Source organism: Pholis gunnellus (assembly GCF_910591455.1).
Source record: "Pholis gunnellus genome assembly, chromosome: 3".
Classification (NCBI taxonomy): domain Eukaryota; kingdom Metazoa; phylum Chordata; class Actinopteri; order Perciformes; family Pholidae; genus Pholis; species Pholis gunnellus.
In genome coordinates, this window is record NC_136529.1 from 29141989 (window position 1) to 29165145 (window position 23157).

At 46.8% G+C, this 23157-nt stretch overlaps 2 protein-coding genes across 2 annotated transcripts; both read left to right on the plus strand.

Moving 5' to 3' along the window:
• The first annotated feature begins 572 nt into the window (after positions 1–572).
• Positions 573–10034, plus strand: mcm2 (minichromosome maintenance complex component 2). Its single transcript, XM_079186713.1, has 20 exons — positions 573–613; positions 1430–1632; positions 1724–1896; positions 2254–2384; positions 2469–2607; positions 2688–2785; positions 2919–3040; positions 3370–3577; positions 3694–3828; positions 3919–4110; positions 5396–5489; positions 5566–5644; positions 5808–5979; positions 6054–6180; positions 6732–6844; positions 6936–7100; positions 8634–8708; positions 8783–8965; positions 9266–9421; positions 9640–10034. Exons 1-20 carry the CDS (start codon positions 608–610, stop codon positions 9748–9750), a joined length of 2682 nt encoding a protein of 893 aa, XP_079042839.1. The 5' UTR covers positions 573–607; the 3' UTR covers positions 9751–10034.
• A 620-nt stretch (positions 10035–10654) lies between these two features.
• On the plus strand, positions 10655–22461 carry podxl2 (podocalyxin-like 2; the record flags this gene model as incomplete). The annotated part of the gene is made up of 16 exons (XM_079156638.1): positions 10655–10688; positions 12813–13117; positions 13318–13500; positions 15942–16118; positions 16214–16322; positions 16773–16867; positions 17377–17461; positions 17537–17599; positions 17677–17853; positions 18422–18570; positions 18651–18725; positions 20505–20661; positions 20803–20864; positions 21345–21524; positions 22146–22313; positions 22402–22461. 16 exons carry the CDS (start codon positions 10655–10657, stop codon positions 22459–22461), a joined length of 2079 nt encoding a protein of 692 aa, XP_079012764.1.
• Between the last annotated feature and the right edge of the window lie 696 nt (positions 22462–23157).

Genomic DNA, 23157 nt, shown 5'->3' on the forward strand with positions numbered 1-23157 from the left:
CATATCTAAACACCCACTGGATGGACTGGCTCAACATTTAGTTCATCGTTCATGGTACCCTGAAGATGAATCCTTATGTGGACAAAGATAAGCGACGATTCTTTATTTATTCATTTACTTCGTCTTGTATTTATTGATTATTTTAGTTTTTATTCTACATTATTATTCACATGTTGCACAACCTCTGGCGTTTTGGAAATGTTGGTCAATGACGTTTCTAATATTATTTTAAACATATTTGGGATGTGGCCAGCAGGGAAACGGATTCGCACGCAGCACCGAATTTTCCCGGGAAAATATGATACACGTCATAAACTCCGCCCGTGCGCCACAGCTCCGTGAAGGGTGCGCTTGTTTTACTTCGCGGGCCACCCCTCTTTCCCGCCCACACACCGGTGGAACAAACCTCCTCCGGTGCTTCATATCAAAACAAACGCTCTTTTTTGAAGGCCCCGCCTCTTTACATCAAACCGACCAATAAAGAGACCCCGACGTCAGCGATGATTTAGATATTCATTACTTTTCGCGGGCTTTGAGCGTCACGTGGTCGTTTCGCGCGAAAACCGACTCCCCGTCAGTTGAAGCAGAAAGAGACAGAAGAGCAACAATGGCGGTGAGTAGAACGATTCAGAGCATTTCAATCAGACTAACGCGTCTGTTTCACGGCTTCATGTGTTTCATTACGATTAAAGAAGTGAAACTAAACGAGTTAAACGAAACTGAGTTACGTTTGTAGTCTTTTATAATGTTTGACGTCCTTTTGTCTTCATCACAACAAAGACAGAGTTTGAGCTTCAATCAGAATAATTAAAATGTGATCAATATAAATACTTAATATTCAGTCACTAACTGTCCTTCGGTCAAAGGCTGATTCAGCTTCAGTTCATCGGTCGCAACTAAAGTCTTTCACGGCAGCATCGCTCTGTGATGTCCCCTTTGAGAGCATGGAGAACATGGATATATATATATATATATATATATATTGCTCTTTACATATTGATCTTTATAACCGTGATATCAACATCAAGCTAAAGACAGCAGCTGCTTGCATGTGTTTTTGTCTCGTGTTAAATTGTAATTATTATTATTATTATTATTATTATATTGTGAGGAGAAGTTCACACAGAAGAGAGAATAATAAAATAAAGTTAGCTGCCAACTTCACATCCATGATGAAGATCAGTGGAGGAGAACATCATCATCTTCATCTTTTTATTGATTTAGAGTTATAATCATTTTTTATTGTCCTTTCATGAAAATGATTTTAAAGAAATATAAGAGATTAAAATACGAGTACTGCCTAAGAACAAGTAACAGTATGTCAAAAGAACACAGTACAAATACAGCACAGTACACTGAGTAGTAGTACTTTATACAGTCATACCCTGTGTTCTAGTACCTCATGATGAAGTACTCCTTGTACTCTCAGGATTCCTCCGAGTCGTTCCACGCTGCCACCAGCCCGAGCCGAGGAGACGTGACTTCTAGGAGAGGAGACATGACCTCCAGTCCCGGACGAGACCTGCCCCCCTTTGAGGACGAGTCTGAGGGTCTTCTGGGGGACGGACCCGTCCTCGACGAGGAGGAGGAGGACGGGGACGGAGAGGAGCTGATCGGAGACGGGATGGAGAGGTGAGGACGACTTGTTTACGCTGAGTCGGAGCGTTTGTGAGCTTCGGTAACGTTGTGTCTCCTTGTCTGTCTCTCTCTCCTCGTCTCTCAGGGATTACCGAGCCATCCCGGCTCTGGACCAGTACGAGGCTGAAGGTCTGGACCTGGAGGACGAGGATCTGTCGGAGCTGTCGCCCGGAGCCCGGGCCGCGGCCGAGGAGGCCATGAGGAGGAGGGACCGGGAGCAAGGAGTCAGTGGGAGGCTGAGGAGAGGACTGCTCTACGGTGAGGAGTCCATACACACAGGAAGTGGTTTATCAATAACCTCTGAGTCATGACTCAGCACAATCTAAACACAGGGATGTGATTCATGTCTGTAACGTGTTTAAAGAAAACTCCAGAAATCATGGAAGAAAGGACGCTCCTTACTTCAGACATTACACGTCTTGTTTACATCCCCCAAAGCATCATGGGAATAGTAGAAGTGAGACGGAATCAGTAATAATATAATAAACATATTATTCATGTTGCACCAACGTTGTGGTCGACGTGGATCAGAGCGGTGGACTCATGAGGTCCTTAAAGAAGCAGACAGATGTGTTTAAAGAGGTCTGAACATGTTTCATCTTCATCGTCGTCCAGACAGCGAAGACGAGGACGACGAGCGGCCGGCAGCTCGGAGGAGGCGATTGGCTGAGCGAGCGGCAGAGGGCGTGGCCGACGGAGAGGAAGAGGAGATGATCGAGAGCATCGAGAACCTGGAGGATATGAAGGTAGTAATACTTGTGTACTAGTACACCGATGTACTGCAGCTTCCCCTCCGGACCGACCCGACCGTGTCCTCGTCTCCTCTGCAGGGTCACACGGTGAGGGAGTGGGTCTCCATGGCGGCGCCTCGGCTGGAGATCTACAACCGCTTCAAGAACTTCCTGAGGACTCACGTGGACGAAAACGGCCACAACGTGTTCAAGGAGAAGATCAGCGACATGTGCAAAGGTAGAGTCAAATAACACGTGTGTGCTGAGGATGCGTCTCTGGTGGGACGTGAACCAACAACCCTGTCCTGTTGCTTCCAGAGAACAAGGAGAGTCTGGTGGTGAACTACGAGGACCTGGCAGCCAGAGAGCACGTTCTGGCCTACTTCCTGCCCGAGGCTCCCACGGAGATGTTGAAGGTGAGTCTAGTTCTGCTGGTTTTAGCAGATCCTCCAGGTCTTTGACCGCACAGATCCTCCGGGTTCCTTAAAGGCTGCTGTGGTTCATGAGCTCTACAGAGGTGGACCCGTCTGACCCGCTTTGTGTCCTCAGGTCTTCGATGAAGCTGCTAAAGAGGTGGTTCTGGCCATGTACCCCAAATACGACCGCATCGCCCACGAGATCCACGTCCGCATCTGCAACCTGCCGCTGGTGGAGGAGATCCGCTCCCTCAGGTAACGTTCTACTACGTGGTATTATGGGCTGTCGGTGTGTTAGTTCATGAAGATGGAGCTTAATAACATGCGTTACGTCTGGACATCATGACAGTAAAACATGTTTTCAGCTTTGACGTTGACACTGTTTCCACGTCTAACTCGTCTTTGCGATAACTCCTCCGTGATGTAGAGACACGCTGCAAAGCCTTCTGGGTAAATTGGTTGCATAAATGAAACACACAAACACTAGTTTTCTCCTGAGACGTCTGAGTCGATACGAGCAGATGGAATGATGAGTGATTTCTGAAATAAGAAGCAGGATCTCTTCTTCTTCTTCTTCTCTGAAGGCAGCTGCACCTGAACCAGCTGATCCGGACCAGCGGCGTGGTGAGCAGCTGCACCGGCGTGCTGCCTCAGCTCGGCATGGTCAAGTACAACTGTAACAAGTGCAACTTTGTGCTGGGACCCTTCTTCCAGTCCCAGAACCAGGAGGTGAAGCCGGGCTCCTGTCCCGAGTGTCAGTCCCTGGGCCCCTTTGAGATCAACATGGAGGAGGTGAGGAGGAGGAGGAGGAGGAGGAGGAGGAGGAGGAGTAGTAGTCTGTTATTTGAGCCGTTGCTTCTTCATCTTGTCACGTCTCGGTGAACTGACCAATGGTGTTCCTCCTGCAGACCGTGTACCAGAACTACCAGAGGATCACCATCCAGGAGAGTCCCGGTAAAGTCGCCGCCGGCCGCCTCCCCCGCTCCAAGGACGCCATCCTGCTGGCCGACCTGGTGGACCAGTGCAAGCCCGGAGACGAGATCGTGAGTCCGACGAGTCTCAAATCCTTTTTTCTCAGACCAGACGAGCCAACGTTGAGAGAAGGAAGAAGCTGACGAGGATCTTTCTTTCAGGAGCTGACGGGCGTCTACCACAACAACTACGACGGCTCCCTGAACATGGCCAACGGCTTCCCCGTGTTCGCCACCGTGATCTTAGCCAATCACATCACCCGCAGAGATCAGGGCGTCGCCGTGGCCGAGCTGACCGACGAGGACGTGAAGGCCATCGTCACCCTCTCCAAGGACGAGCGCATCGGGGAGCGGGTGAGGAGGTCTACGTCCTAAAACACCCACACGCTGGAGGAGAGGGGAGGGGAGGAGAGAGGGAGGGAGGAGAGGGGAGGGAGGGAGGGAGGAGAGGAGGGAGGGAGGAGGGAGGAGAGGGGAGGGGAGGGGAGGAGAGAGGGAGGAGAGGGGAGGGAGGAGAGGAGGGGAGGGGAGGGGAGGAGAGGAGAGGAGAGAGGGAGGGAGGGAGGAGAGGGGAGAGGAGGGGAGGGGAGGGAGTTTCATATTTATAGAACACAGAGCTTGTTTTTTTTCCCAACATTCGTAACACTTGTGGAAACATGTTGAATGTAACGATTCTATTGTTTTAACTTTGACATCATGAATCAAAGACCACGGAGATGGAAATGAGACCGAGCATCGTGGAGCGGTCTTGGTGTTCAGAGGGTACCAGAGTAAACGGAGCTGGTCTTGGGTCCATGCATGGTTTTGGTCTCTTTTGAAAGGAATCACTGGAGGTGTTGCTGGCTTTGAGTAATAGAAGTCTGAACACACGGACTACAGCTGTAAACACAATAGGACCGCAGCAGGAAGTAGCGCTGGGCGGTATGACCAGCAATGTGTACCAGTGTTTTATTTCCTTGACTGTTTTTATAGGTTTATAGTGTTTTACTGTCAGGAGTACATAGAATATAAAACATGTTACTGTCATCGTGTATGAAGGCTTTGCTTACTACAGGCTGTGCTCGTGTGTTCCTATAATGTTGGGATGGCAGTTTGGCTGAAGTGTTGTCGTCCCGGTCAGACGTTCCATGAATCCAGAGTTGTAATCGTTGCTCTGAGTCTAGACTGTCTGTAGTGGGACCAGGTCCTTGTGGAGCTGGATCCTTACTGCGTTCGTAACGTCGCTCCACCGCTTGCTGTTCTTGTCTCATGCTGCCTCGAGCTAAAGCCTCTTCACGTGACGTGTGAGCCTTCGGCTTCACTGGTTCACTCGCGCTGACGTTACGGTACGATCGGTGCGTCTCCGGTCTGTCTTTGTTCCTCCTGCATCGCTCCCGTTCGTTACTGTAGCGACGGAGCCTCTCCAGCTGTTAGCAGACTGTTGTGCTAGCGGGCTAGCTAGCGAGCTGTACCCAGCATGCAGTTCGGTGGTGTAATTTTATTAAATGTATATATAATAATGTGAATATAAAGTAGGAGGAGCTCTTTGGGCAGAAACAGAAACCAGAACTTGTTTCATCTGCTGCTGTTTGAGGTGAAACGAGCTCCGTTCACTCGTTTCCTCGAAGACGTTTCTAAACCGTCCGCCTGTCGTCTGTAGATCTTCGCCAGCATGGCTCCGTCCATCTACGGCCACGAGGACATCAAGAGAGGTCTGGCTGTGGCCCTGTTCGGAGGAGAGCCCAAGAATCCAGGTGAGTACCGTCCTGAAGGAAACTCCTCTTGTTATGTAACTCCTGCTCCTCACCGACTCCTCGTCTTCTCCTGCAGGAGGGAAGCACAAAGTGAGAGGAGACATCAATGTTCTGCTGTGTGGAGACCCGGGAACCGCCAAGTCCCAGTTCCTCAAGTAAGTGTCCTCACCTGAGACGTCGGACTCTCTGTCCTCGTCCGGGGAGAGTCCGTCAGTGAGTCGGTGACCTGATAGTTTGGATGAAAGTCTTTTCTGTTAGGTTTACGTGATAAAGAGTTTAAGTTATAAAACAGATGATTTATATGTAAATCTTCTGCAGGTACGTGGAGAAGGTGTCGAGTCGAGCCGTCTTCACCACGGGTCAGGGAGCCTCGGCCGTCGGTCTGACCGCCTACGTCCAGAGACACCCGGTCACCAGAGAGTGGACTCTGGAGGCCGGAGCTCTGGTGTTGGCCGACCGCGGAGTCTGTCTGATCGACGAGTTCGATAAGGTGAGACGGCCCTCTGTGACCCTTCTGTCCGCTCCGACGATGACCTCCGACCTGAACCACCGTGTCCTTTTCAGATGAACGACGCGGACCGGACGAGTATCCACGAGGCCATGGAGCAGCAGAGCATCTCCATCTCCAAGGCCGGCATCGTCACCTCGCTGCAGGCCAGATGCACCATCATCGCCGCCTCCAACCCCATCGGTACGATCGCCAGGAGTCCAACACGAGACCTGAAGCACGAGGAGTCGGTCCTCTCAAGATCTTATCACATGTAACCTGTAGATGACCTCCTGCACGCGACTTTAAGAGCTTCTCAGTCATTAATATCGGTGTTTGTGGCGGCTAGAAGCCCCCGGTCCCCTAGTGGAGGCTAGAAGCCCCCGGTCCCCTAGTGGAGGCTAGAAGCCCCCGGTCCCCTAGTGGAGGCTAGAGGGTCCCGTAGTGGAGGCTAGAAGCCCCCGGTCCCCGAGTGGAGGCTAGAGGCCCCCAGTCCCCTAGTGGAGGCTAGAGGCCCCCGGTCCCCTAGTGGAGGCTAGAAGCCCCCGGTCCCCTAGTGGAGGCTAGAAGCCCCCGGTCCCCTAGTGGAGGCTAGAAGCCCCCGGTCCCCTAGTGGAGGCTGGAGGCCCCCGGTCCCCTAGTGGAGGCTGGAGGCCCCCGGTCCCCTAGTGGAGGCTGGAAGCCCCCGGTCCCCTAGTGGAGGCTAGAGGCCCTCGCGGCGGTGGCTTGATGGCATCCTGGTTTGTTTCCTACAGGTGGTCGGTACGACCCCTCGCTGACCTTCTCTGACAACGTGGACCTCACGGAGCCCATCGTGTCCCGGTTTGATGTTCTGTGTGTCGTCAGAGACACTGTGGACCCTGTTCAGGTACACACACACACACACACACGCGTGCGTTGAACATCCTGAAAAAGTAAAATATTCTGACTGTTTTTTTTCTGATTGGTTCGTTCTCCAGGACGAGATGTTGGCTCGCTTCGTGGTTGGCTCCCACATCAAGCATCACCCTAGCAACAAGGAAGGGGGCGTGGCCTTGGAAGAAGTGATTCTGCGCAACACGTCTGACGTTCCTCCGATTCCTCAGGACCTGTTGAGGAAGTACATCATCTACGCCAAGGAGAGGGTAACTAGTTACTAACTACCGCTGCTAGTTACTGACGACCGCTGCTAGTTACTAACGACCACTACTAGTTACTAACGACCGCTGCTAGTTACTGACGACCGCTGCTAGTTACTAACGACCACTACTAGTTACTAACGACCGCTGCTAGTTACCGACGACCGCTGCTAGTTACTAACGACCACTACTAGTTACTAACGACCGCTGCTAGTTACTGACGACCGCTGCTAGTTACCGACGACCGCTGCTAGTTACTAACGACCACTACTAGTTACCAATGACCACTACTAGTTACTAACTACCGCTGCTAGTTACTAACGACCACTACTAGTTACCAACGACCGCTACTAGTTACTAACTACCGCTGCTAGTTACTAACGACCACTACTAGTTACCAACGACCACTACTAGTTACTAACGACCACTACTAGTTACCAACGACCACTACTAGTTACTAACGACCAATACTAGTTACTAACGACCACTACTAGTTACTAACGACCGCTACTAGTTACTAACGACCGCTACTAGTTACCAATGACCGCTACTAGTTACTAACTACTGCTACTAGTTACCAACGACCACTACTAGTTACCAACGACCGCTACTAGTTACTAACTACCGCTGCTAGTTACCAACGACCGCTACTAGTTACTAACTACCGCTACTAGTTACTAACTACCGCTGCTAGTTATTAACGACCGCTGCTAGTTATTAACGACCGCTGCTAGTTACTAACTACCGCTACTAGTTACTAACAACCACTACTAGTTACCAACGACCACTACTAGTTACTAACGACCACTACTAGTTACTAACGACCACTACTAGTTACTAACGACCGCTACTAGTTACCAACGACCGCTACTAGTTACTAACTACTGCTACTAGTTACCAACGACCACTACTAGTTACCAACGACCGCTACTAGTTACTAACTACCGCTGCTAGTTACCAACGACCGCTACTAGTTACTAACTACAGCTACTAGTTACTAACTACCGCTGCTAATTACTAACTACCGCTGCTAGTTATTAACGACCGCTGCTAGTTATTAACGACCGCTGCTAGTTACTAACTACCGCTACTAGTTACTAACTACCGCTACTAGTTACTAACTACCGCTGCTAGTTATTAACGACCGCTGCTAGTTATTAACGACCGCTGCTAGTTACTAACTACCGCTACTAGTTACTAACTACCGCTACTAGTTACTAACGACCACTACTAGTTACCAACAACCACTACTAGTTACTAACTACTTCTGCTAGTTACTAACTACCGCTGCTAGTTACTTGTAGAAGACTGAACATGAAGGTTTCACTGCTCCTCCTGCTTTTACTCTCTGAACCCTAAAACCTGACTTTGGGATTTAAAAGCATGTTTTCCTCGTTAATCGCCAAAACTACATTATGATCAGATTTTCATCTTTCCGACGGTCCTTGAACACATAAGTGTCTCAAATGAAAGAAATTATCAGAGAAATTCTACTTATAATTGATCAGTAAATGTTGATTTATTGGTTCTGGTCTGCAGATTCATCCCAAACTGAACCAGATGGATCAGGACAAGGTGGCCCACATCTACAGCGACCTCCGTAAGGAGTCCATGGTGAGCCGTGACTCTGAGACGTCTGAACATCTGTAGAAACAGCTGTTTGTCTTAACGTTGTTCTCTGCTCTCAGGCGACCGGCAGCATCCCCATCACGGTCCGTCACATCGAGTCCATGATCCGCATGGCGGAGGCCCACGCCAAGATGCACCTCAGGGACTACGTGCTGGAGGACGACGTCAACATGGCCATCAGGGTGATGCTGGAGAGCTTCATCGACACGCAGAAGTTCAGCGTGATGAGGAGCATGAGGAAGGTGAGTGTGTGTGGCGTTCACTGACCCTCGTGTCACCGTCTCATGTGGCGTTCACTGACCCGCGTGTCACCGTCTCATGTGGCGTTCACTGACCCGCGTGTCACCGTCTCATGTGGCGTTCACTGACCCGCGTGTCACCGTCTCATGTGGCGTTCACTGACCCTCGTGTCACCGTCTCATGTGGCGTTCACTGACCCTCGTGTCACCGTCTCATGTGGCGTTCACTGACCCGCGTGTTACCGTCTCATGTGGCGTTCACTGACCCGTCTCATGTGGCGTTCACTGACCCGTGTGTTCCAGACCTTCTCTCGGTACCTGGCCTTCCGGAGGGACAACAACGAGCTGCTGCTCTTCATCCTCAAACAGCTGGTCTCTGAGCAGGTGTCCTACCAGAGGAACCGGTACGGAGTCCAGAACGACACCATCGAGGTCGTAGAGAAGGACCTGCAGGACAAGGTGAGGAGGGAAGGGGTTAAATGGTGCGTTCAGGGACCGTGTTACTGTCAGACTAAACGCTACCTGTAACTTAGTTTTAGTTAATTATGAAACTTTGTTCTTTAGAGACTAGGCTGAGCTAAGTCTCCTCCTGTATCAATCGCTCTCCTCTTCCTCCCTTCTCTCCTCTTCCTCCCTTCTCTCCTCTCTCTCCTCTTCCTCTCCTCTTCCTCCCTCAGGCCCGACAGATCAACATTCATAACCTGACGTCGTTCTACGACAGCGACCTTTTCCGCTCCAACAAGTTCAGCCACGACGGGAAGAAGAAACTGATCCTGCAGCAGTTCTAGAAGCCCCTCCCCTTTCCTGTTTCAGCGACCAATCATCATGCTGGACTCCAGGAGGAGGCGGGGCTACCTGTAGCTCTGACCTGATGGAGGAAGCAGACGTGTTGGTCACGTGATGTTAAAATGTTAAGAAACATAAAGTTCATGTTTCCAGATTCTCTCTGATTGTAAATAAATGTATATGTTGACGTCTGTGATTTATTGTTTGTTGCGTTTGACGAACTCTAGATTTTTGTATTAAAGCTGTTTATGATGCAATGTTTCTTTATTAAAGTGTTTTTGTTAAACTCGTCTCTTTATTGAACTGAAGCTCTGAGGGACTTCATGAGCTTTAATAAATGTTTTTATGGATTAAACTCGCTGGTACCTGAATGCATCACTGACATTAAATCATTGACTTTTACTCTAAACAATATTTTTACAAAAGAATAAATGTTTAATATCAGGAAATCAAAGTATCTCTTAAAAGTAACAATACCAGTGTAGAAATACTACAAAAGTATGAGCTTCAAAATGTACATGAAGTACCAAAAGTAACCCATTAAATAAAATATGATCTGAAATATATTGTGTTGATCACCTTAATGTCGCAGCTGGTGAAGGTTGAATGACTTCATATTCTGTTATATAAACAATTTACGAGGAGCACGTGAACGCGTCTGCACGCCACAGTAGAACAGCGACATCTAGCGGAGAGAAGGAGAACTGCGCGCTGCGTCCCGGCGGATGAGTCCAGCGTCGGTGGTGATGCAGCGGATCAGATCCGGTCTGTCTGTCTGTCCGGACCCCGCAGTGAGCACACACGCCGCAGATAGCACCGTCTCTCCGGCCGCGAGCTTCGTCTTCTGACAGCGTGACATCCGTCCAGAGAGGAGGAAGAGGAGGAGGAGGAAGCACTGCCGCAGACATGCTGGGCCTGCTCTTCATCATCACAGTGACCGGTGAGTCTTTCATTTCATCCAGACAGGAACAAGAACTCACTGAGACCTGAGACCCGTTTATGCGCCACATCACACTATGTTCATTATTATTATTATTATTAATGACGCAGGCTGGAGACACGATGACGTGGAGGATCAATTCTGCTCAGTGGATGAAGACTGATCTTAAATCAGCACACACACACACACACACACACACACACACACACGTACACACACACTGCAGTGTCTGACACACACACACACACGGATGATAATGATCAATAACTCAGCAGTCATGGACTTTGTGTGTATATATATATATATGTATATATATTACAGTATATAAGTAGAGTTCATTGATGAAGTGACTAGTTAACCAGCTGGTTACTGAGCTGGTTAACTGTAAACTCAACGTAGACAAACATCTTCATCTTCATCCTGCTGATGAAACTTGTGGAGAGAGAGGAGGTGAGGAAGAGGAGGGTGACCTCTCTCTGCCTCTCAGTCTGGGTGAGGAGGATTTGGGGGAGGGTCCTGGTCTATAAGCTGGTCTGGGGGGCTTTGGTTTAACATGCTGAACCAGATCTCAGGATCCTTGTTGGACTGAAACTGAAGCTTTTCTTCACTTTATGGAAGAATAAAAGAAGAAGAATTTTTATTATCATTAACCCTCATCATCCTCATCATACAGAACATATGGAGTCAAAAATAACTTCACTTAAAAGTGAATTATTCATCAATAAACAAGAAAGATTCAATCTATCAGCAGCATTATTAACATGTTTATGTCAAAGGAACAGAGTTCTTTTATATTAAAGTATATTAAAAACAATATTAGTTTTCTGCATTTCACACTGTTCGGATCAAAGTCAAGTTATTCATTCAATTCATGTGAATTGTGACTTCTTTCAACATTTTTATAATAAACTCGTCTTTTGTCTTTCTTAGCAAATCATAACTCATGAAACACGCAAAAGCTGTTGATGAATGTTTACGTCTATTCATCCAAACGTTCTGTTTGTTCTGCAGAAACACAAAACTTCTTGGTTTTATTTAAAAGATACAAACTCACGTTTTAATTCAACTGTGAATCATAAAATAAATCTTTAAACCAAACAGGACTCTGGTCCTCGATGTTAGCGGAGACGTCAGCTAGCTAGCTACATTTAGCCTGTCAATCACTGTGTAGCCCCGCCCCTAAAGCATCCCCTGCTTTATGGTCTGTGTGACTCTAAATGGACCATCATTTACTAAATGAACATCATGCTGTATTGAAGAAGACTTGAAACTAGAGATTGAGACCATAAACTCATGTTTACAATGTTTACTGAGGTAATAAATCAAGAGAGAAGTAGAGTCATTTTCTCATAGACTTCTATACAACCAGAGGAGTCGCCCCCTGGTGGACACTAGAGAGAATGCAGCTTTAACACGTGAAGCTGGGGAATCCCACGGAGGCTTCCATAGTTTATAAACAGACACAACTTGTTATAGATGGAAGATGTTGTTAGAGAAAAGCTAACAAGCTAAACATCAACATGCCAAATGCTACGTTAGCATTAAGTTGTTCCTTTAGAGGTTTTTATGACCGTCTGTTTGTATATTTTAAGTGTTGTCTACAAACATGACACTGTTGTACCTGCTGAACTACCTTTATAGAAATACGACACTGAGCTTCAGTAGCATAGCATAGCATGCTCTGGTTTGAGACTAGAATACAATTGTTCCTTCATGTTCCCCAGAGGATAGATCTTCATGACTTCAGTGATCCTGATTTCTCCTCTAGCTCCACCTGTAGGTCAATGTTTTCATGTGTCTCTCACCATCGATCACAGAGATCGCCATAAGAGTTTGTAGAGACATTCGTGGTTCCCAGAGGATGTATCTCTGACTTTTCTCTACATTTGTGGTTTTGAGTTAAATTCCTCTCCAACTATGGGATGGATTGTGATGACATGTGGTTCATCCTTCGTGTTGATGAATTGAAATGACTCTGCAGATCTTCTAGCTCCATCGTCAGGTCACAGGAGGCTCCCGTTCATCATTACTCCTTCTGTTTGGATAGTTTGTTGACCTGTTTGATCTGTTTCCTTTTATTTTCTTCACCCTGTTGATCCATAAAACCTGGAATCTGTGTTCTAGCTCTTCTGTCCAGCGGCGATGCCTTCAGTCTGGGTTCGTCCCAGCGGCTCGGTCCCCTCGGTCCTCCGGTGGACCGTCTCTTCCAGCCCCACTTCATCCAGGAAATAGTCAGAACCAAACGCCACTCGGTCCAGGAGTTAGTCCGAGCCCAGCCTCATTTGGTCCACGACATGGGCCGACCGGAGATCCACGAAACGTCCCGTTCTCAGGCCAAGGTGGACGCCGCTAACTCCTCCCAGCTCCAGGAAGTAGCCAGGACCCGACCGGCTGTGGAGGAAAACCTGGGTGTGGAGGACGAGATGGAGGTGAGTTCAAGGCCACGTGTAATACACTGTAAAAGGAGGCTTCAATGTGTGAATGTCTGCATCGTTATAAGTCTCAGATGTTAGGAAAGGTTTATCAAAGATTAAAGGCACAATGTTTTAGTCCTGAATCTGTTTTAATACGATGATGTATTTCGTATTTATGTTAATAATCTATCGAACAAATATCTTTCTCTTTTCAGCGTATGGTTCATCTGGTGGTTCCTCAGGAGCCAGGAAGCTACAGGGGACGCCCAGACTCCACCAACCCAGAGAGGGAGCTCCTCGCTGGGCCGGGAGCTGGAGATGCCTCCCTGGAGGCCTCAGGCTTCTATGGAACAGACATGGAGGACAGAGACAGAGGAGAGGAGGGAGGAGAGGACAGAGACAGAGGAGAGGAGGGAGGAGAGGACAGAGACAGAGGAGAGGAGGGAGGAGAGGACAGAGACAGGAGAGGGGGAGAGGGGGAGTGGGAGAGAGACATGGTAGAGGACAAGGAGAGGAGAGGAGGAGAGGACAGAGGAAAGGAAGAAGAGAGGAGAGGAGGAACAGACGATGCCATCCACACAAGCCCAGATCTGGATGCTCTGATTGGTTAGTAGAAATGATCTGAACCTGATGACATCACATGATAAGAAAACCCTCCGGCAGCCACATTAGCCACGTTAGCCCCGTTAGCCTGAGTCACAAACCTAAAGGAAAATGTTTCATCTTTAAAGGCCACAGATGTTTACTGCTCTTCTTCTTCTTTGCTGGACAAACCAAAAGTGGCCAACAGTCGTCTGTCCTACTATGGGATGGAATGTGGTTCATGGTCCCCTCAGGATGAACCGTAATAACTAATGACTTTTCATCTAGAGCCACCTTCAGGTCAACTTTTCAGATCAGAATCAGAACCGTTTATTTGCCAGAGTATGTTGCACATACAAGGAATTTTACATGGTGGATAGTTCATAACATTAAACAATCAACACAGTGCAAACAATAGAACATATTAAGGTTTACAATATAATACAATATAGTGCACAGACAGATAACAGGACTTTAAACAAGTGTGATGTGAGTGTCGAGTGTATTTAAATAGGAAACAGAAGGAATGTGCAGGGGAGTGACCGGTAGGGAAATGTCCTGGGGGTGACGGAGTCAGTGGGGGTCCCGGGCTCTGTTTATGAGCCGGACTGAAGACTGAAGAAGCTGTTCATGTGGCGTGAGGTCTTGGTCCTGATGGAGGTCTTGGTCCTGATGGAGGTCTTGGTCCTGATGGACCGCAGCCTCCCGCCAGATGGGAGGGGCTCCAACAGTTCGTGTCCAGGGTGAGAGGGGTCGGCTACAATCCTTCTTGCTCGCTTCAGGGTCCTTGAAGCGAACAAGTCCTGGAGGGACGGCAGATTGCAGCCAATCACCTTCTCAGCAGAGCGGATGATGCGCTGCAGCCTGCTCTTGTCCTTGGCAGTGGCTGCAGCGTACCAGACCGTGATGGAGGAGCAGAGGATGGACTCAATGATGGCTGTGTAGAAGTGCACCATCATTGTCTTTGGCAGGTTGAACTTCTTCAGCTGCCTCAGGAAGTACATCCTCTGCTGAGCCTTCTGTGTGATGGAGCTGATGTTCAGCTCCCACCTGAGGACCTGGGTTATGGGGAGTCACACGGGGAGATGAACGATGCACGTGCAGCTGGGAGAGCTTGTCATGCAGCAGAGACGGGATGATGGTGTTGAAAGCAGAGATGAAGTCCACAAACAGGATCCTGGCGTAGGTTCCTGGGGAGTCCTGATGCTGGAGGATGAAGTGAAGGGCCATGTTGACTGCATCGTCTACAGACCTGTTGGCTCTGTAGGCGAACTGCAGGGGGTCCAGGAGTGGGTCAGTGAGGGGTTTAAGGTGGGACAGGACCAGGCTTCAAAAGACTTCATGACCACAGAGGTCAGGGCGACGGGCCTGGAGTCATTGAGTCCTGTGATCCTGTTTTTTTGGGGACGGGGATGATGGTGGAGGCCTTGAAGCAGGCTGGTACGCGGCATGTCTCCAGGGAGGTGTTGAAGATGTCTGTGAATACCGGAGACAGCTGATCAGCACAATGCTTCAGGCTTCAGCCTCAGCTGTACTTTGTTAGCAGTGCTAATTATTAGCATGCTAAGAGGGTGAACATGTTAGCACCCTGATGTTTAGTATTTAGCCCAAAGCACGACTGTAGCATATGGAGAGCTAGCAGCTAGCAGCTAGCAGCTACATCCCAGCTGTCTACAGTTACAAACCTGGTATTCAGGAGGTGTTTTAGGAAGCCGACCATCACTGTTTCAGTGGCTTATAGATGCTCGTTGACAGAATATATTTTAATAATGTGGTTGTTAAATTAGTTTCTTTAGCTACGTAACAGTTTGTTCAGTTGAGCTAGAGGAGAAAGACGTCAAATCAAATCCAGACAGGACACATCCAAACTCAATGGAAGCTCAGACGTCTAGCCCCCTCAGTGCTGCTCTGCTGATATGACAGAAGCTACAACTCAGAGAAGGTTTATTTCATTTGAGACTAAAGTAAAACACACATTTCATTTTCTTTATTCCTTTAACTAAATGTCTGCTTCAGTACTAACAATAGAAACAAAGACAGGAGGAATTGTGTGCACCAGCTGTCAGAACCTCCTGCTGGAGGAACTGCTGACAGCTGTGTTCAGTCCTCAGGTGTGTTCAGTCCTCAGGTGTGTTCAGTCCTCAGGTGTGTTCAGTCCTCGGCTGTGTTCAGTCCTCGGCTGTGTTCAGTCCTCAGCTGTGTTCAGTCCTCGGCTGTGTTCAGTCCTCGGGTGTGTTCAGTCCTCGGCTGTGTTCAGTCCTCGGCTGTGTTCAGTCCTCGGCTGTGTTCAGTCCTCAGCTGTGTTCAGTCCTCAGCTGTGTTCAGTCCTCGGGTGTGTTCAGTCCTCGGCTGTGTTCAGTCCTCGGCTGTGTTCAGTCCTCAGCTGTGTTCAGTCCTCAGCTGTGTTCAGTCCTCGGGTGTGTTCAGTCCTCGGGTGTGTTCAGTCCTCGGCTGTGTTCAGTCCTCGGCTGTGTTCAGTCCTCGGGTGTGTTCAGTCCTCGGGTGTGTTCAGTCCTCGGGTGTGTTCAGTCCTCGGGTGTGTTCAGTCCTCAGGTGTGTTCAGTCCTCGGCTGTGTTCAGTCCTCGGCTGTGTTCAGTCCTCAGCTGTGTTCAGTCCTCAGCTGTGTTCAGTCCTCAGGTGTGTTCAGTCCTCAGGTGTGTTCAGTCCTCAGCTGTATTCAGTCCTCAGGTGTGTTCAGTCCTCAGCTGTGTTCAGTCCTCAGGTGTGTTCAGTCCTCAGGTGTGTTCAGTCCTCAGCTGTATTCAGTCCTCAGCTGTGTTCAGTCCTCAGGTGTGTTCAGTCCTCAGGTGTGTTCAGTCCTCAGGTGTGTTCAGTCCTCAGGTGTGTTCAGTCCTCAGCTGTGTTCAGTCCTCAGGTGTGTTCAGTCCTCAGGTGTGTTCAGTCCTCAGCTGTATTCAGTCCTCAGCTGTGTTCAGTCCTCAGGTGTGTTCAGTCCTCAGGTGTGTTCAGTCCTCAGGTGTGTTCAGTCCTCAGCTGTGTTCAGTCCTCAGCTGTGTTCAGTCCTCAGGTGTATTCAGGTGTATTCAGTCCTCAGGTGTTTGTGACGCGTCTCTTTGTGTCTCTCAGGATACACTTCCCCTGTCAGACCTTCTAGACCCTCCCCCCCAACTGAGGGGCAGGATTCTGGGCTACAGGAGCAGCGTTCATCCCTGGTGCTGGAGGTGAGGACACCTTGATGTGGATATATTGATAAATATATGTCCAGTATATTACATGCTGTTCTACTCGTTAGGGTTGGATGATTCAGCGGTTAATGAATAGAATGAAGACAGAAGAACTCCAACAAACAAAGTTTCAGTTTGTGTCTCTAAACGTTTTGGATTTATTATTAAAATCACAGATATGAGCCAAAGTACTAATACCACACTGTAAAAATACTCTGTTACGGTAAAAGTACTAATACCACACTGTAAAAAACATCATTAGCATTATTACTCCAACTTCTACTACTACCACTACAAATATTACAAAGATGAGACTCTTTATATACTTTAATCGATATAGAACTGAGACTCACAAACAAATTAAATAATAAATATATTATTCAAACAGACGTAGTTTTAGATTTAAACTTCGCTGCCTCAGCTTTGAATGTCACCACCTCTAGTGTCCATATAAACATTATTATTATAATTATTATTATTATTATATAATTGATGTCCACTAACAGGCGGGTCCTTTAGAGAGAGATCTGTGGGAGGCAGACGGTCACTCTAGTGGATACGGAGGCCTCCACTCCTCCATCACTACAGCTAGTACTACTACTACTACTACTACTACTACTAGTACTCCTACTACTACTACTACTGCTGGAGGAGGAGACCCTGCAGGAACCGACCCCCCCGAGACTGACACTGGGACAGACTTCGGGCTGCTGGGAAGTTACACTAAAGGTAAGTTTACCTTTCTGTCTCAGAGAGGAAGACGATGAAGAGCTGCTTCCTGTTTCACTTCCTGTTTGTGTCTCCAGAGGACGAAGAGACAGAGAGGGACGAGGAGGACGAGGAGGACACGGGTCTGGCACACAGAGAAGTATTTACCCAGAATCCCACTGTAGCAGAAGGGGGCGTGGCTCCCAGCAGGGAGCCCATGCAGCCCAGCGTGGAGGAAGAGGAGGAGCTAGAAGAGGAAGAGCACAGGTTCAAAGGTAAATATAGTACTTTATACTGTACTACATCTCAGAGGTACATGTTGTACTTTATACTGTACTACATCTCAGAGGTACATATAGTACTTTATACTGTACTACATCTCAGAGGTACATATAGTACTTTATACTGTACTACATCTCAGAGGTACATATTGTACTTTATACTGTACTACATCTCAGAGGTACATGTTGTACTTTATACTGTACTACATCTCAGAGGTACATATAGTACTTTATACTGTACTACATCTCAGAGGTACATGTTGTACTTTATACTGTACTACATCTCAGAGGTACATGTAGTACTTTATACTGTACTACATCTCAGAGGTACATGTTGTACTTTATACTGTACTACATCTCAGAGGTACATATAGTACTTTATACTGTACTACATCTCAGAGGTACATGTTGTACTTTGTACTGTACTACATCTCAGAGGTACATGTTGTACTTTATACTGTACTACATCTCAGAGGTACATGTTGTACTTGTATTTAAGGCGTTAGACCACACAACAGTGAGGACAGATGGAGGAAGATGGAGGAGGAAGAGGAGGGAACAAGAACCAGTCACATCGTCCCGCTCACCACAGGCCCCGCCCCCACCGTCGGATTCACCAACCCCTCCTGGGATTGGCTGGAGAAGACCACGCCCCTGCAGACCCCGAGGTCAGAGGTCAGGGGAGGCGGGGTCACAGAGGAGAACCGGCAGGTACAGGAGGAGGTCTCCATGACGACGTGGTCCACCGTTTGTGAATGAAGTCGTATTAACGAGTTCTCTCTGATCTTCAGGTGATGTGTGTCGACTGGAGCAAACTGTCTGAGAGAGGATACGTCCTCCTGAACACCACCGACAACCTCAACTGTGTGAGTACTACTATGTCTCTACTGTATATATATATATATATATATATATATATTTATACTAGCGCTGGGCAACGATTAACATTTTTAATCCCGATTAATCGCATGATTTTTCTGCGATTAATCTCATTGTTATGCGCAAAGTTCAATAATGAATTGCTCTATGAACTAAAGGTCAACAACATTTGGTTTAAACACTTTAAACTCATCAGGTTCTTGTTAACAGCAGGATTCTCTTTACACAGCAGCAGTTATAACACAGTTATAATGATTCTGATCATAGATATTCAGCCCTGCTAGCTGCTTCAGCTTCAAAACAGTCACGCTAGCCCACTGACCAATCACAGCTCACGTTAATGCTGACGTAGCTGTAGGCCAGCTAGCAGCTCTGACCCGTCAAAGAATACGCCCAACATGTCAAACTAAAGATCTGATTGGTTGAACACTATGACGATCAACAACATCGTCCCCATTCACTTAACCTGCACATGGATTCACTGGTGAGTCTGCAGGCCTGGGGCCTCTCTTCTACCTAGAGACACAGAGGTGAACTCTGATTGGATCAAAGCTCTACTTAAAACAAGCTGCACTGAAGCAGAGCAGCTGAGGAGCACAGTAGCTGTGCAATGAGAACATAAGATACATATTTTTATAAATTATGATACATGTAGTGTATTTAAGAAAAATTATTAAATTATAAAATAGCTCTAACTTTGTGATTCTGTTGAGAACAGCAGAGAAGGCTTTGCAGGCCCTGACGGCCACCACTGTCTCTACATGTAGCACCCCTTCCCTCTATAGAGTAGACCTATAGGTGACCCTGTACACAGGGATGAGCTGTTTGAGCTCAGAATCTTAAGAATCTCCTCAGAGGTTTACCTGATTCGGGGGATATTTAAATTACCCTCTGAATAAACAAATAAACTGTTAAACTTAGCATTAAATCAAATAACTGACCACAGACAACTTTTGGGGATGAAAAGGGAATAAAAGTTTCCTGCGTGTTTTTTATTTTTTAAATGTTCAAATAATATTATAATAATATAATATAAACAAAACAACAATAACACACTACAGCAGACTCAGTGTATAAACACAATCCTTAACTCTAAGCCAATGGGCCCACACACACACACACACTCATGACAATAATAAACGCTGCAGGCCTGTAAGCTCGGTGCGGTGCTGACTCCCGCGTCCTGATCCTCAGCCGAGCAAAATCCACGAAAGTCTAAAAACTCAACAGTTCAGTCTTTGAGGGAAAACAAAACAGTTTTGTAGTCCACAATTGAAAAACACGTTCACAAACGGAGGTGACGGTAACGGCATCGGCGGTGAAACAACACCAACCGTCCTCAGATCCAGCGACTCAAACAACAACTTTTCACAAAAGCCCTCGGCAAAATCTACTGATATAAAACAGACAATGTGCCGACTGTCCACAGTGTTGTTCTCTAAAAAACAAAAAAACATTCAAAAGATAAACTATCTACCCTTCCATTTCTCTGGCGTTCTATATTTATCCCTCTCTTCTCTCTCCTCCTTCCTTCGCGGTTCTCTTTTCTTCCCGCTCCTTTCGTAACCCCGCCCCCTCCATTACCTACAACCAATCAGAACACATTGCTCAAACTGAAACAAACTCTGAAACAAACTTTTTTTAAACTCTGGTTTAACCCATGGTTTGCCGTTAATATTGTTTTAAGTTGTTTTCTTCAAAACCTAACTAACCCCAGGGCTGCATCTATATAAATATAAATATATAAATATGTGTGTGTGAGACAGGAGGAGTTCCGTGTGGATCACGGTGTTCGGCTGTTGAAGGTCATCGAGCGCGTGTTCGCTCGGAGGATGAACAGCCCTGAAGGATCATGGGAAGTCTACCTCAGCAAGCCGACACACCAACAGCACCAACTAATGATGAACGTGGTGTCTGAGCACGGTACACACACACACACACACACACACACACACACACACACACACACACACACAGAGACAGACACACACACACACACACACACACACACACACACACACACATTTAGGCCTGTGTGACCGTTGACTCCTGTGTGTCCTCCAGGTGTCATATCCACTAAGGAGTTGCTCGGCATGCTGGGAGAGATCCGGAGGATGCTGACTCAGGTAACGTCTTCAGGTTTCTGTGAGTCTCATTCTGAGATCTGTTAATAATCAGAAGAACATTCAAAGAGTTTTCGTTTATTGGTGCTTCAGAAACAATCGCAGTGAGAAACATGTGTTTGAGAGAGCAGACGTTCAGACGTTCAGAAATATTAATCCAGTAAGTCTTAATGTGACGCATCGATTGATTTGATTCTCTTTCAATCTGGAATCACAATTTATTTTGTCGGCATCAAAAAGGAAAATATCTGTTTTCATGACCATGTTTTCTGTAAAAATATATAATCTTATATATATATATATAATACATCATATTATGAGTTATGGAGATATTATAATGTTCACATCTAAAGAAACTGTCCCAAAAACATCATCAATAACATATACTGTAAGAACAGGAAGTGAAACTGTGTGTGTGTGTGTGTGTGTGTCTCTCTATGTGTGTGTGTGTGTGTGTGTGTATACGTGTGTGTTTATCACCAGCTGGGTGTCCAGAACTACAGCTCTCCCAGCAGCTGTCAGTCTCGTCCCAGTCAGACCCGCAGTGACTACGGGAAGCTGTTTGTGGTTCTGGTGATCATCGGCTCCGTGTGTCTCGTCATCATCACGTCTGGATTCATCTACATCTGCTGGCAGAGACGGCCGCCGGCCACCAAGACCACGGTGGGTCCGCAGACCAGTACTCCTACTTCACTGGAGTATTTACAAGTACTCCTACTTCACTGGAGTGTTTACAAGTACTCCTACTTCACTGGAGTATTTACAAGTACTCCTACTTCACTGGAGTGTTTACAAGTACTCCTACTTCACTGGAGTATTTACGAGTACTCCTACTTCACTGGAGTATTTACGAGTACTCCTACTTCACTGGAGTGTTTACGAGTACTCCTACTTCACTGGTGTATTTACAAGTACTTCTACATCACAAGTACTTTACAAGTACTCCACTACGTCTCAGAGGACTTCATTTTTAAAACACTGCATATTTGTAACGATTCATAATTAAAACAGATGAATTTACTTTCTTTTATTTTGACACTGCAGTGATTCTATTCTTACTGAAGGACTCACTCTATCAAAATAAAAGCATTAGTTTAACACGTTGAAGCTTCTCTGAGATTCATTCTGATTGTTTGATTTGAATGTTTTTAATAGATTTGATGGAGACGTGTTTGAATATTTATATTATATTTATATTTATCTGATATTTGCATTGTATTTGCATTATATTTGTATTATATTTGTATTTATATTATATGTATTTTTATATTTATATATTTTCAGTTCCGCGCTGAAGAACTTCACTTTGTGGAGAACAGTTGCCACGACAACCCCACGCTGGACATAACCAACGACAGCCAGCCTGAGATGAGCGAGAAGAAGAAGAAGCCGAGCACCAATGGGCTCGCTGGGGGGGGAGAAGGGGGCGGGGCCGAGAGCAGTCGCTGGCAGGTGATTGGATGAATCTTTAAGTGGATGTTTGGATGATTAACAATCTGATGTTTGGTTCATTTTAGTCTCCTCCTTCTTTCTTCTTCAGGTGTTTGTGAATCAGGCAGCGACCGAGGAGGAGGAAGAGGAGCAGGACACTCATCTCTGATGGAGGAAGAGGAAGAGGAAGAGGAGGCAGGTTATAAAGGTCTCTGATAGACTGATGAAAGGTGGAGCCTAGAAGGAGAAGGAGACAGTAGAGCAAACAGAGGAGGAAGAGAGAGAAGGAGGCTCAGAGGAGGTGAAGCAGGAGGAGTCTCTGAAGAACGAGATGTTAGATCAAAGAACATGAAGCTCCTGAAGCGTCTGAATGTAGAGTTACAGCATGTAGAGCAGCTTTAAGATGACATGTAACTCAGTACATTTACTCAAATATTGTTTCATTTTCTCCTCGTTTGTTTCTTCGCTACATTTATCTGAAAAGCTGAAGTCACTCAAACATTAGATGAGTTTATAAAAGGTTCTCAGAGACTCTGAGCTCCTCACGATCAGACACGTCCAAAGTCGTTTTTTGGCACTTTATCGATGACTATGATCATTGAAATGCTGCATCATGTTAAATGTATATACATGTATATACAGTATATATATATATATATATATATATATATATATTTATATATATATATACACACAGAGATAACGGTCATAAGGACGGTTGTTTGTGAAGCTATGTTTGCATAATATGCTTTTTTTATTAGTGTTGGAATGGCTGCTGTAGCTCCGGCTAACTCTTGAAGCAACGACTCACAGGCAACATTTAGAGGACCAAAGCATGACGTCACTAGTGACAGTGTTGTAGTCA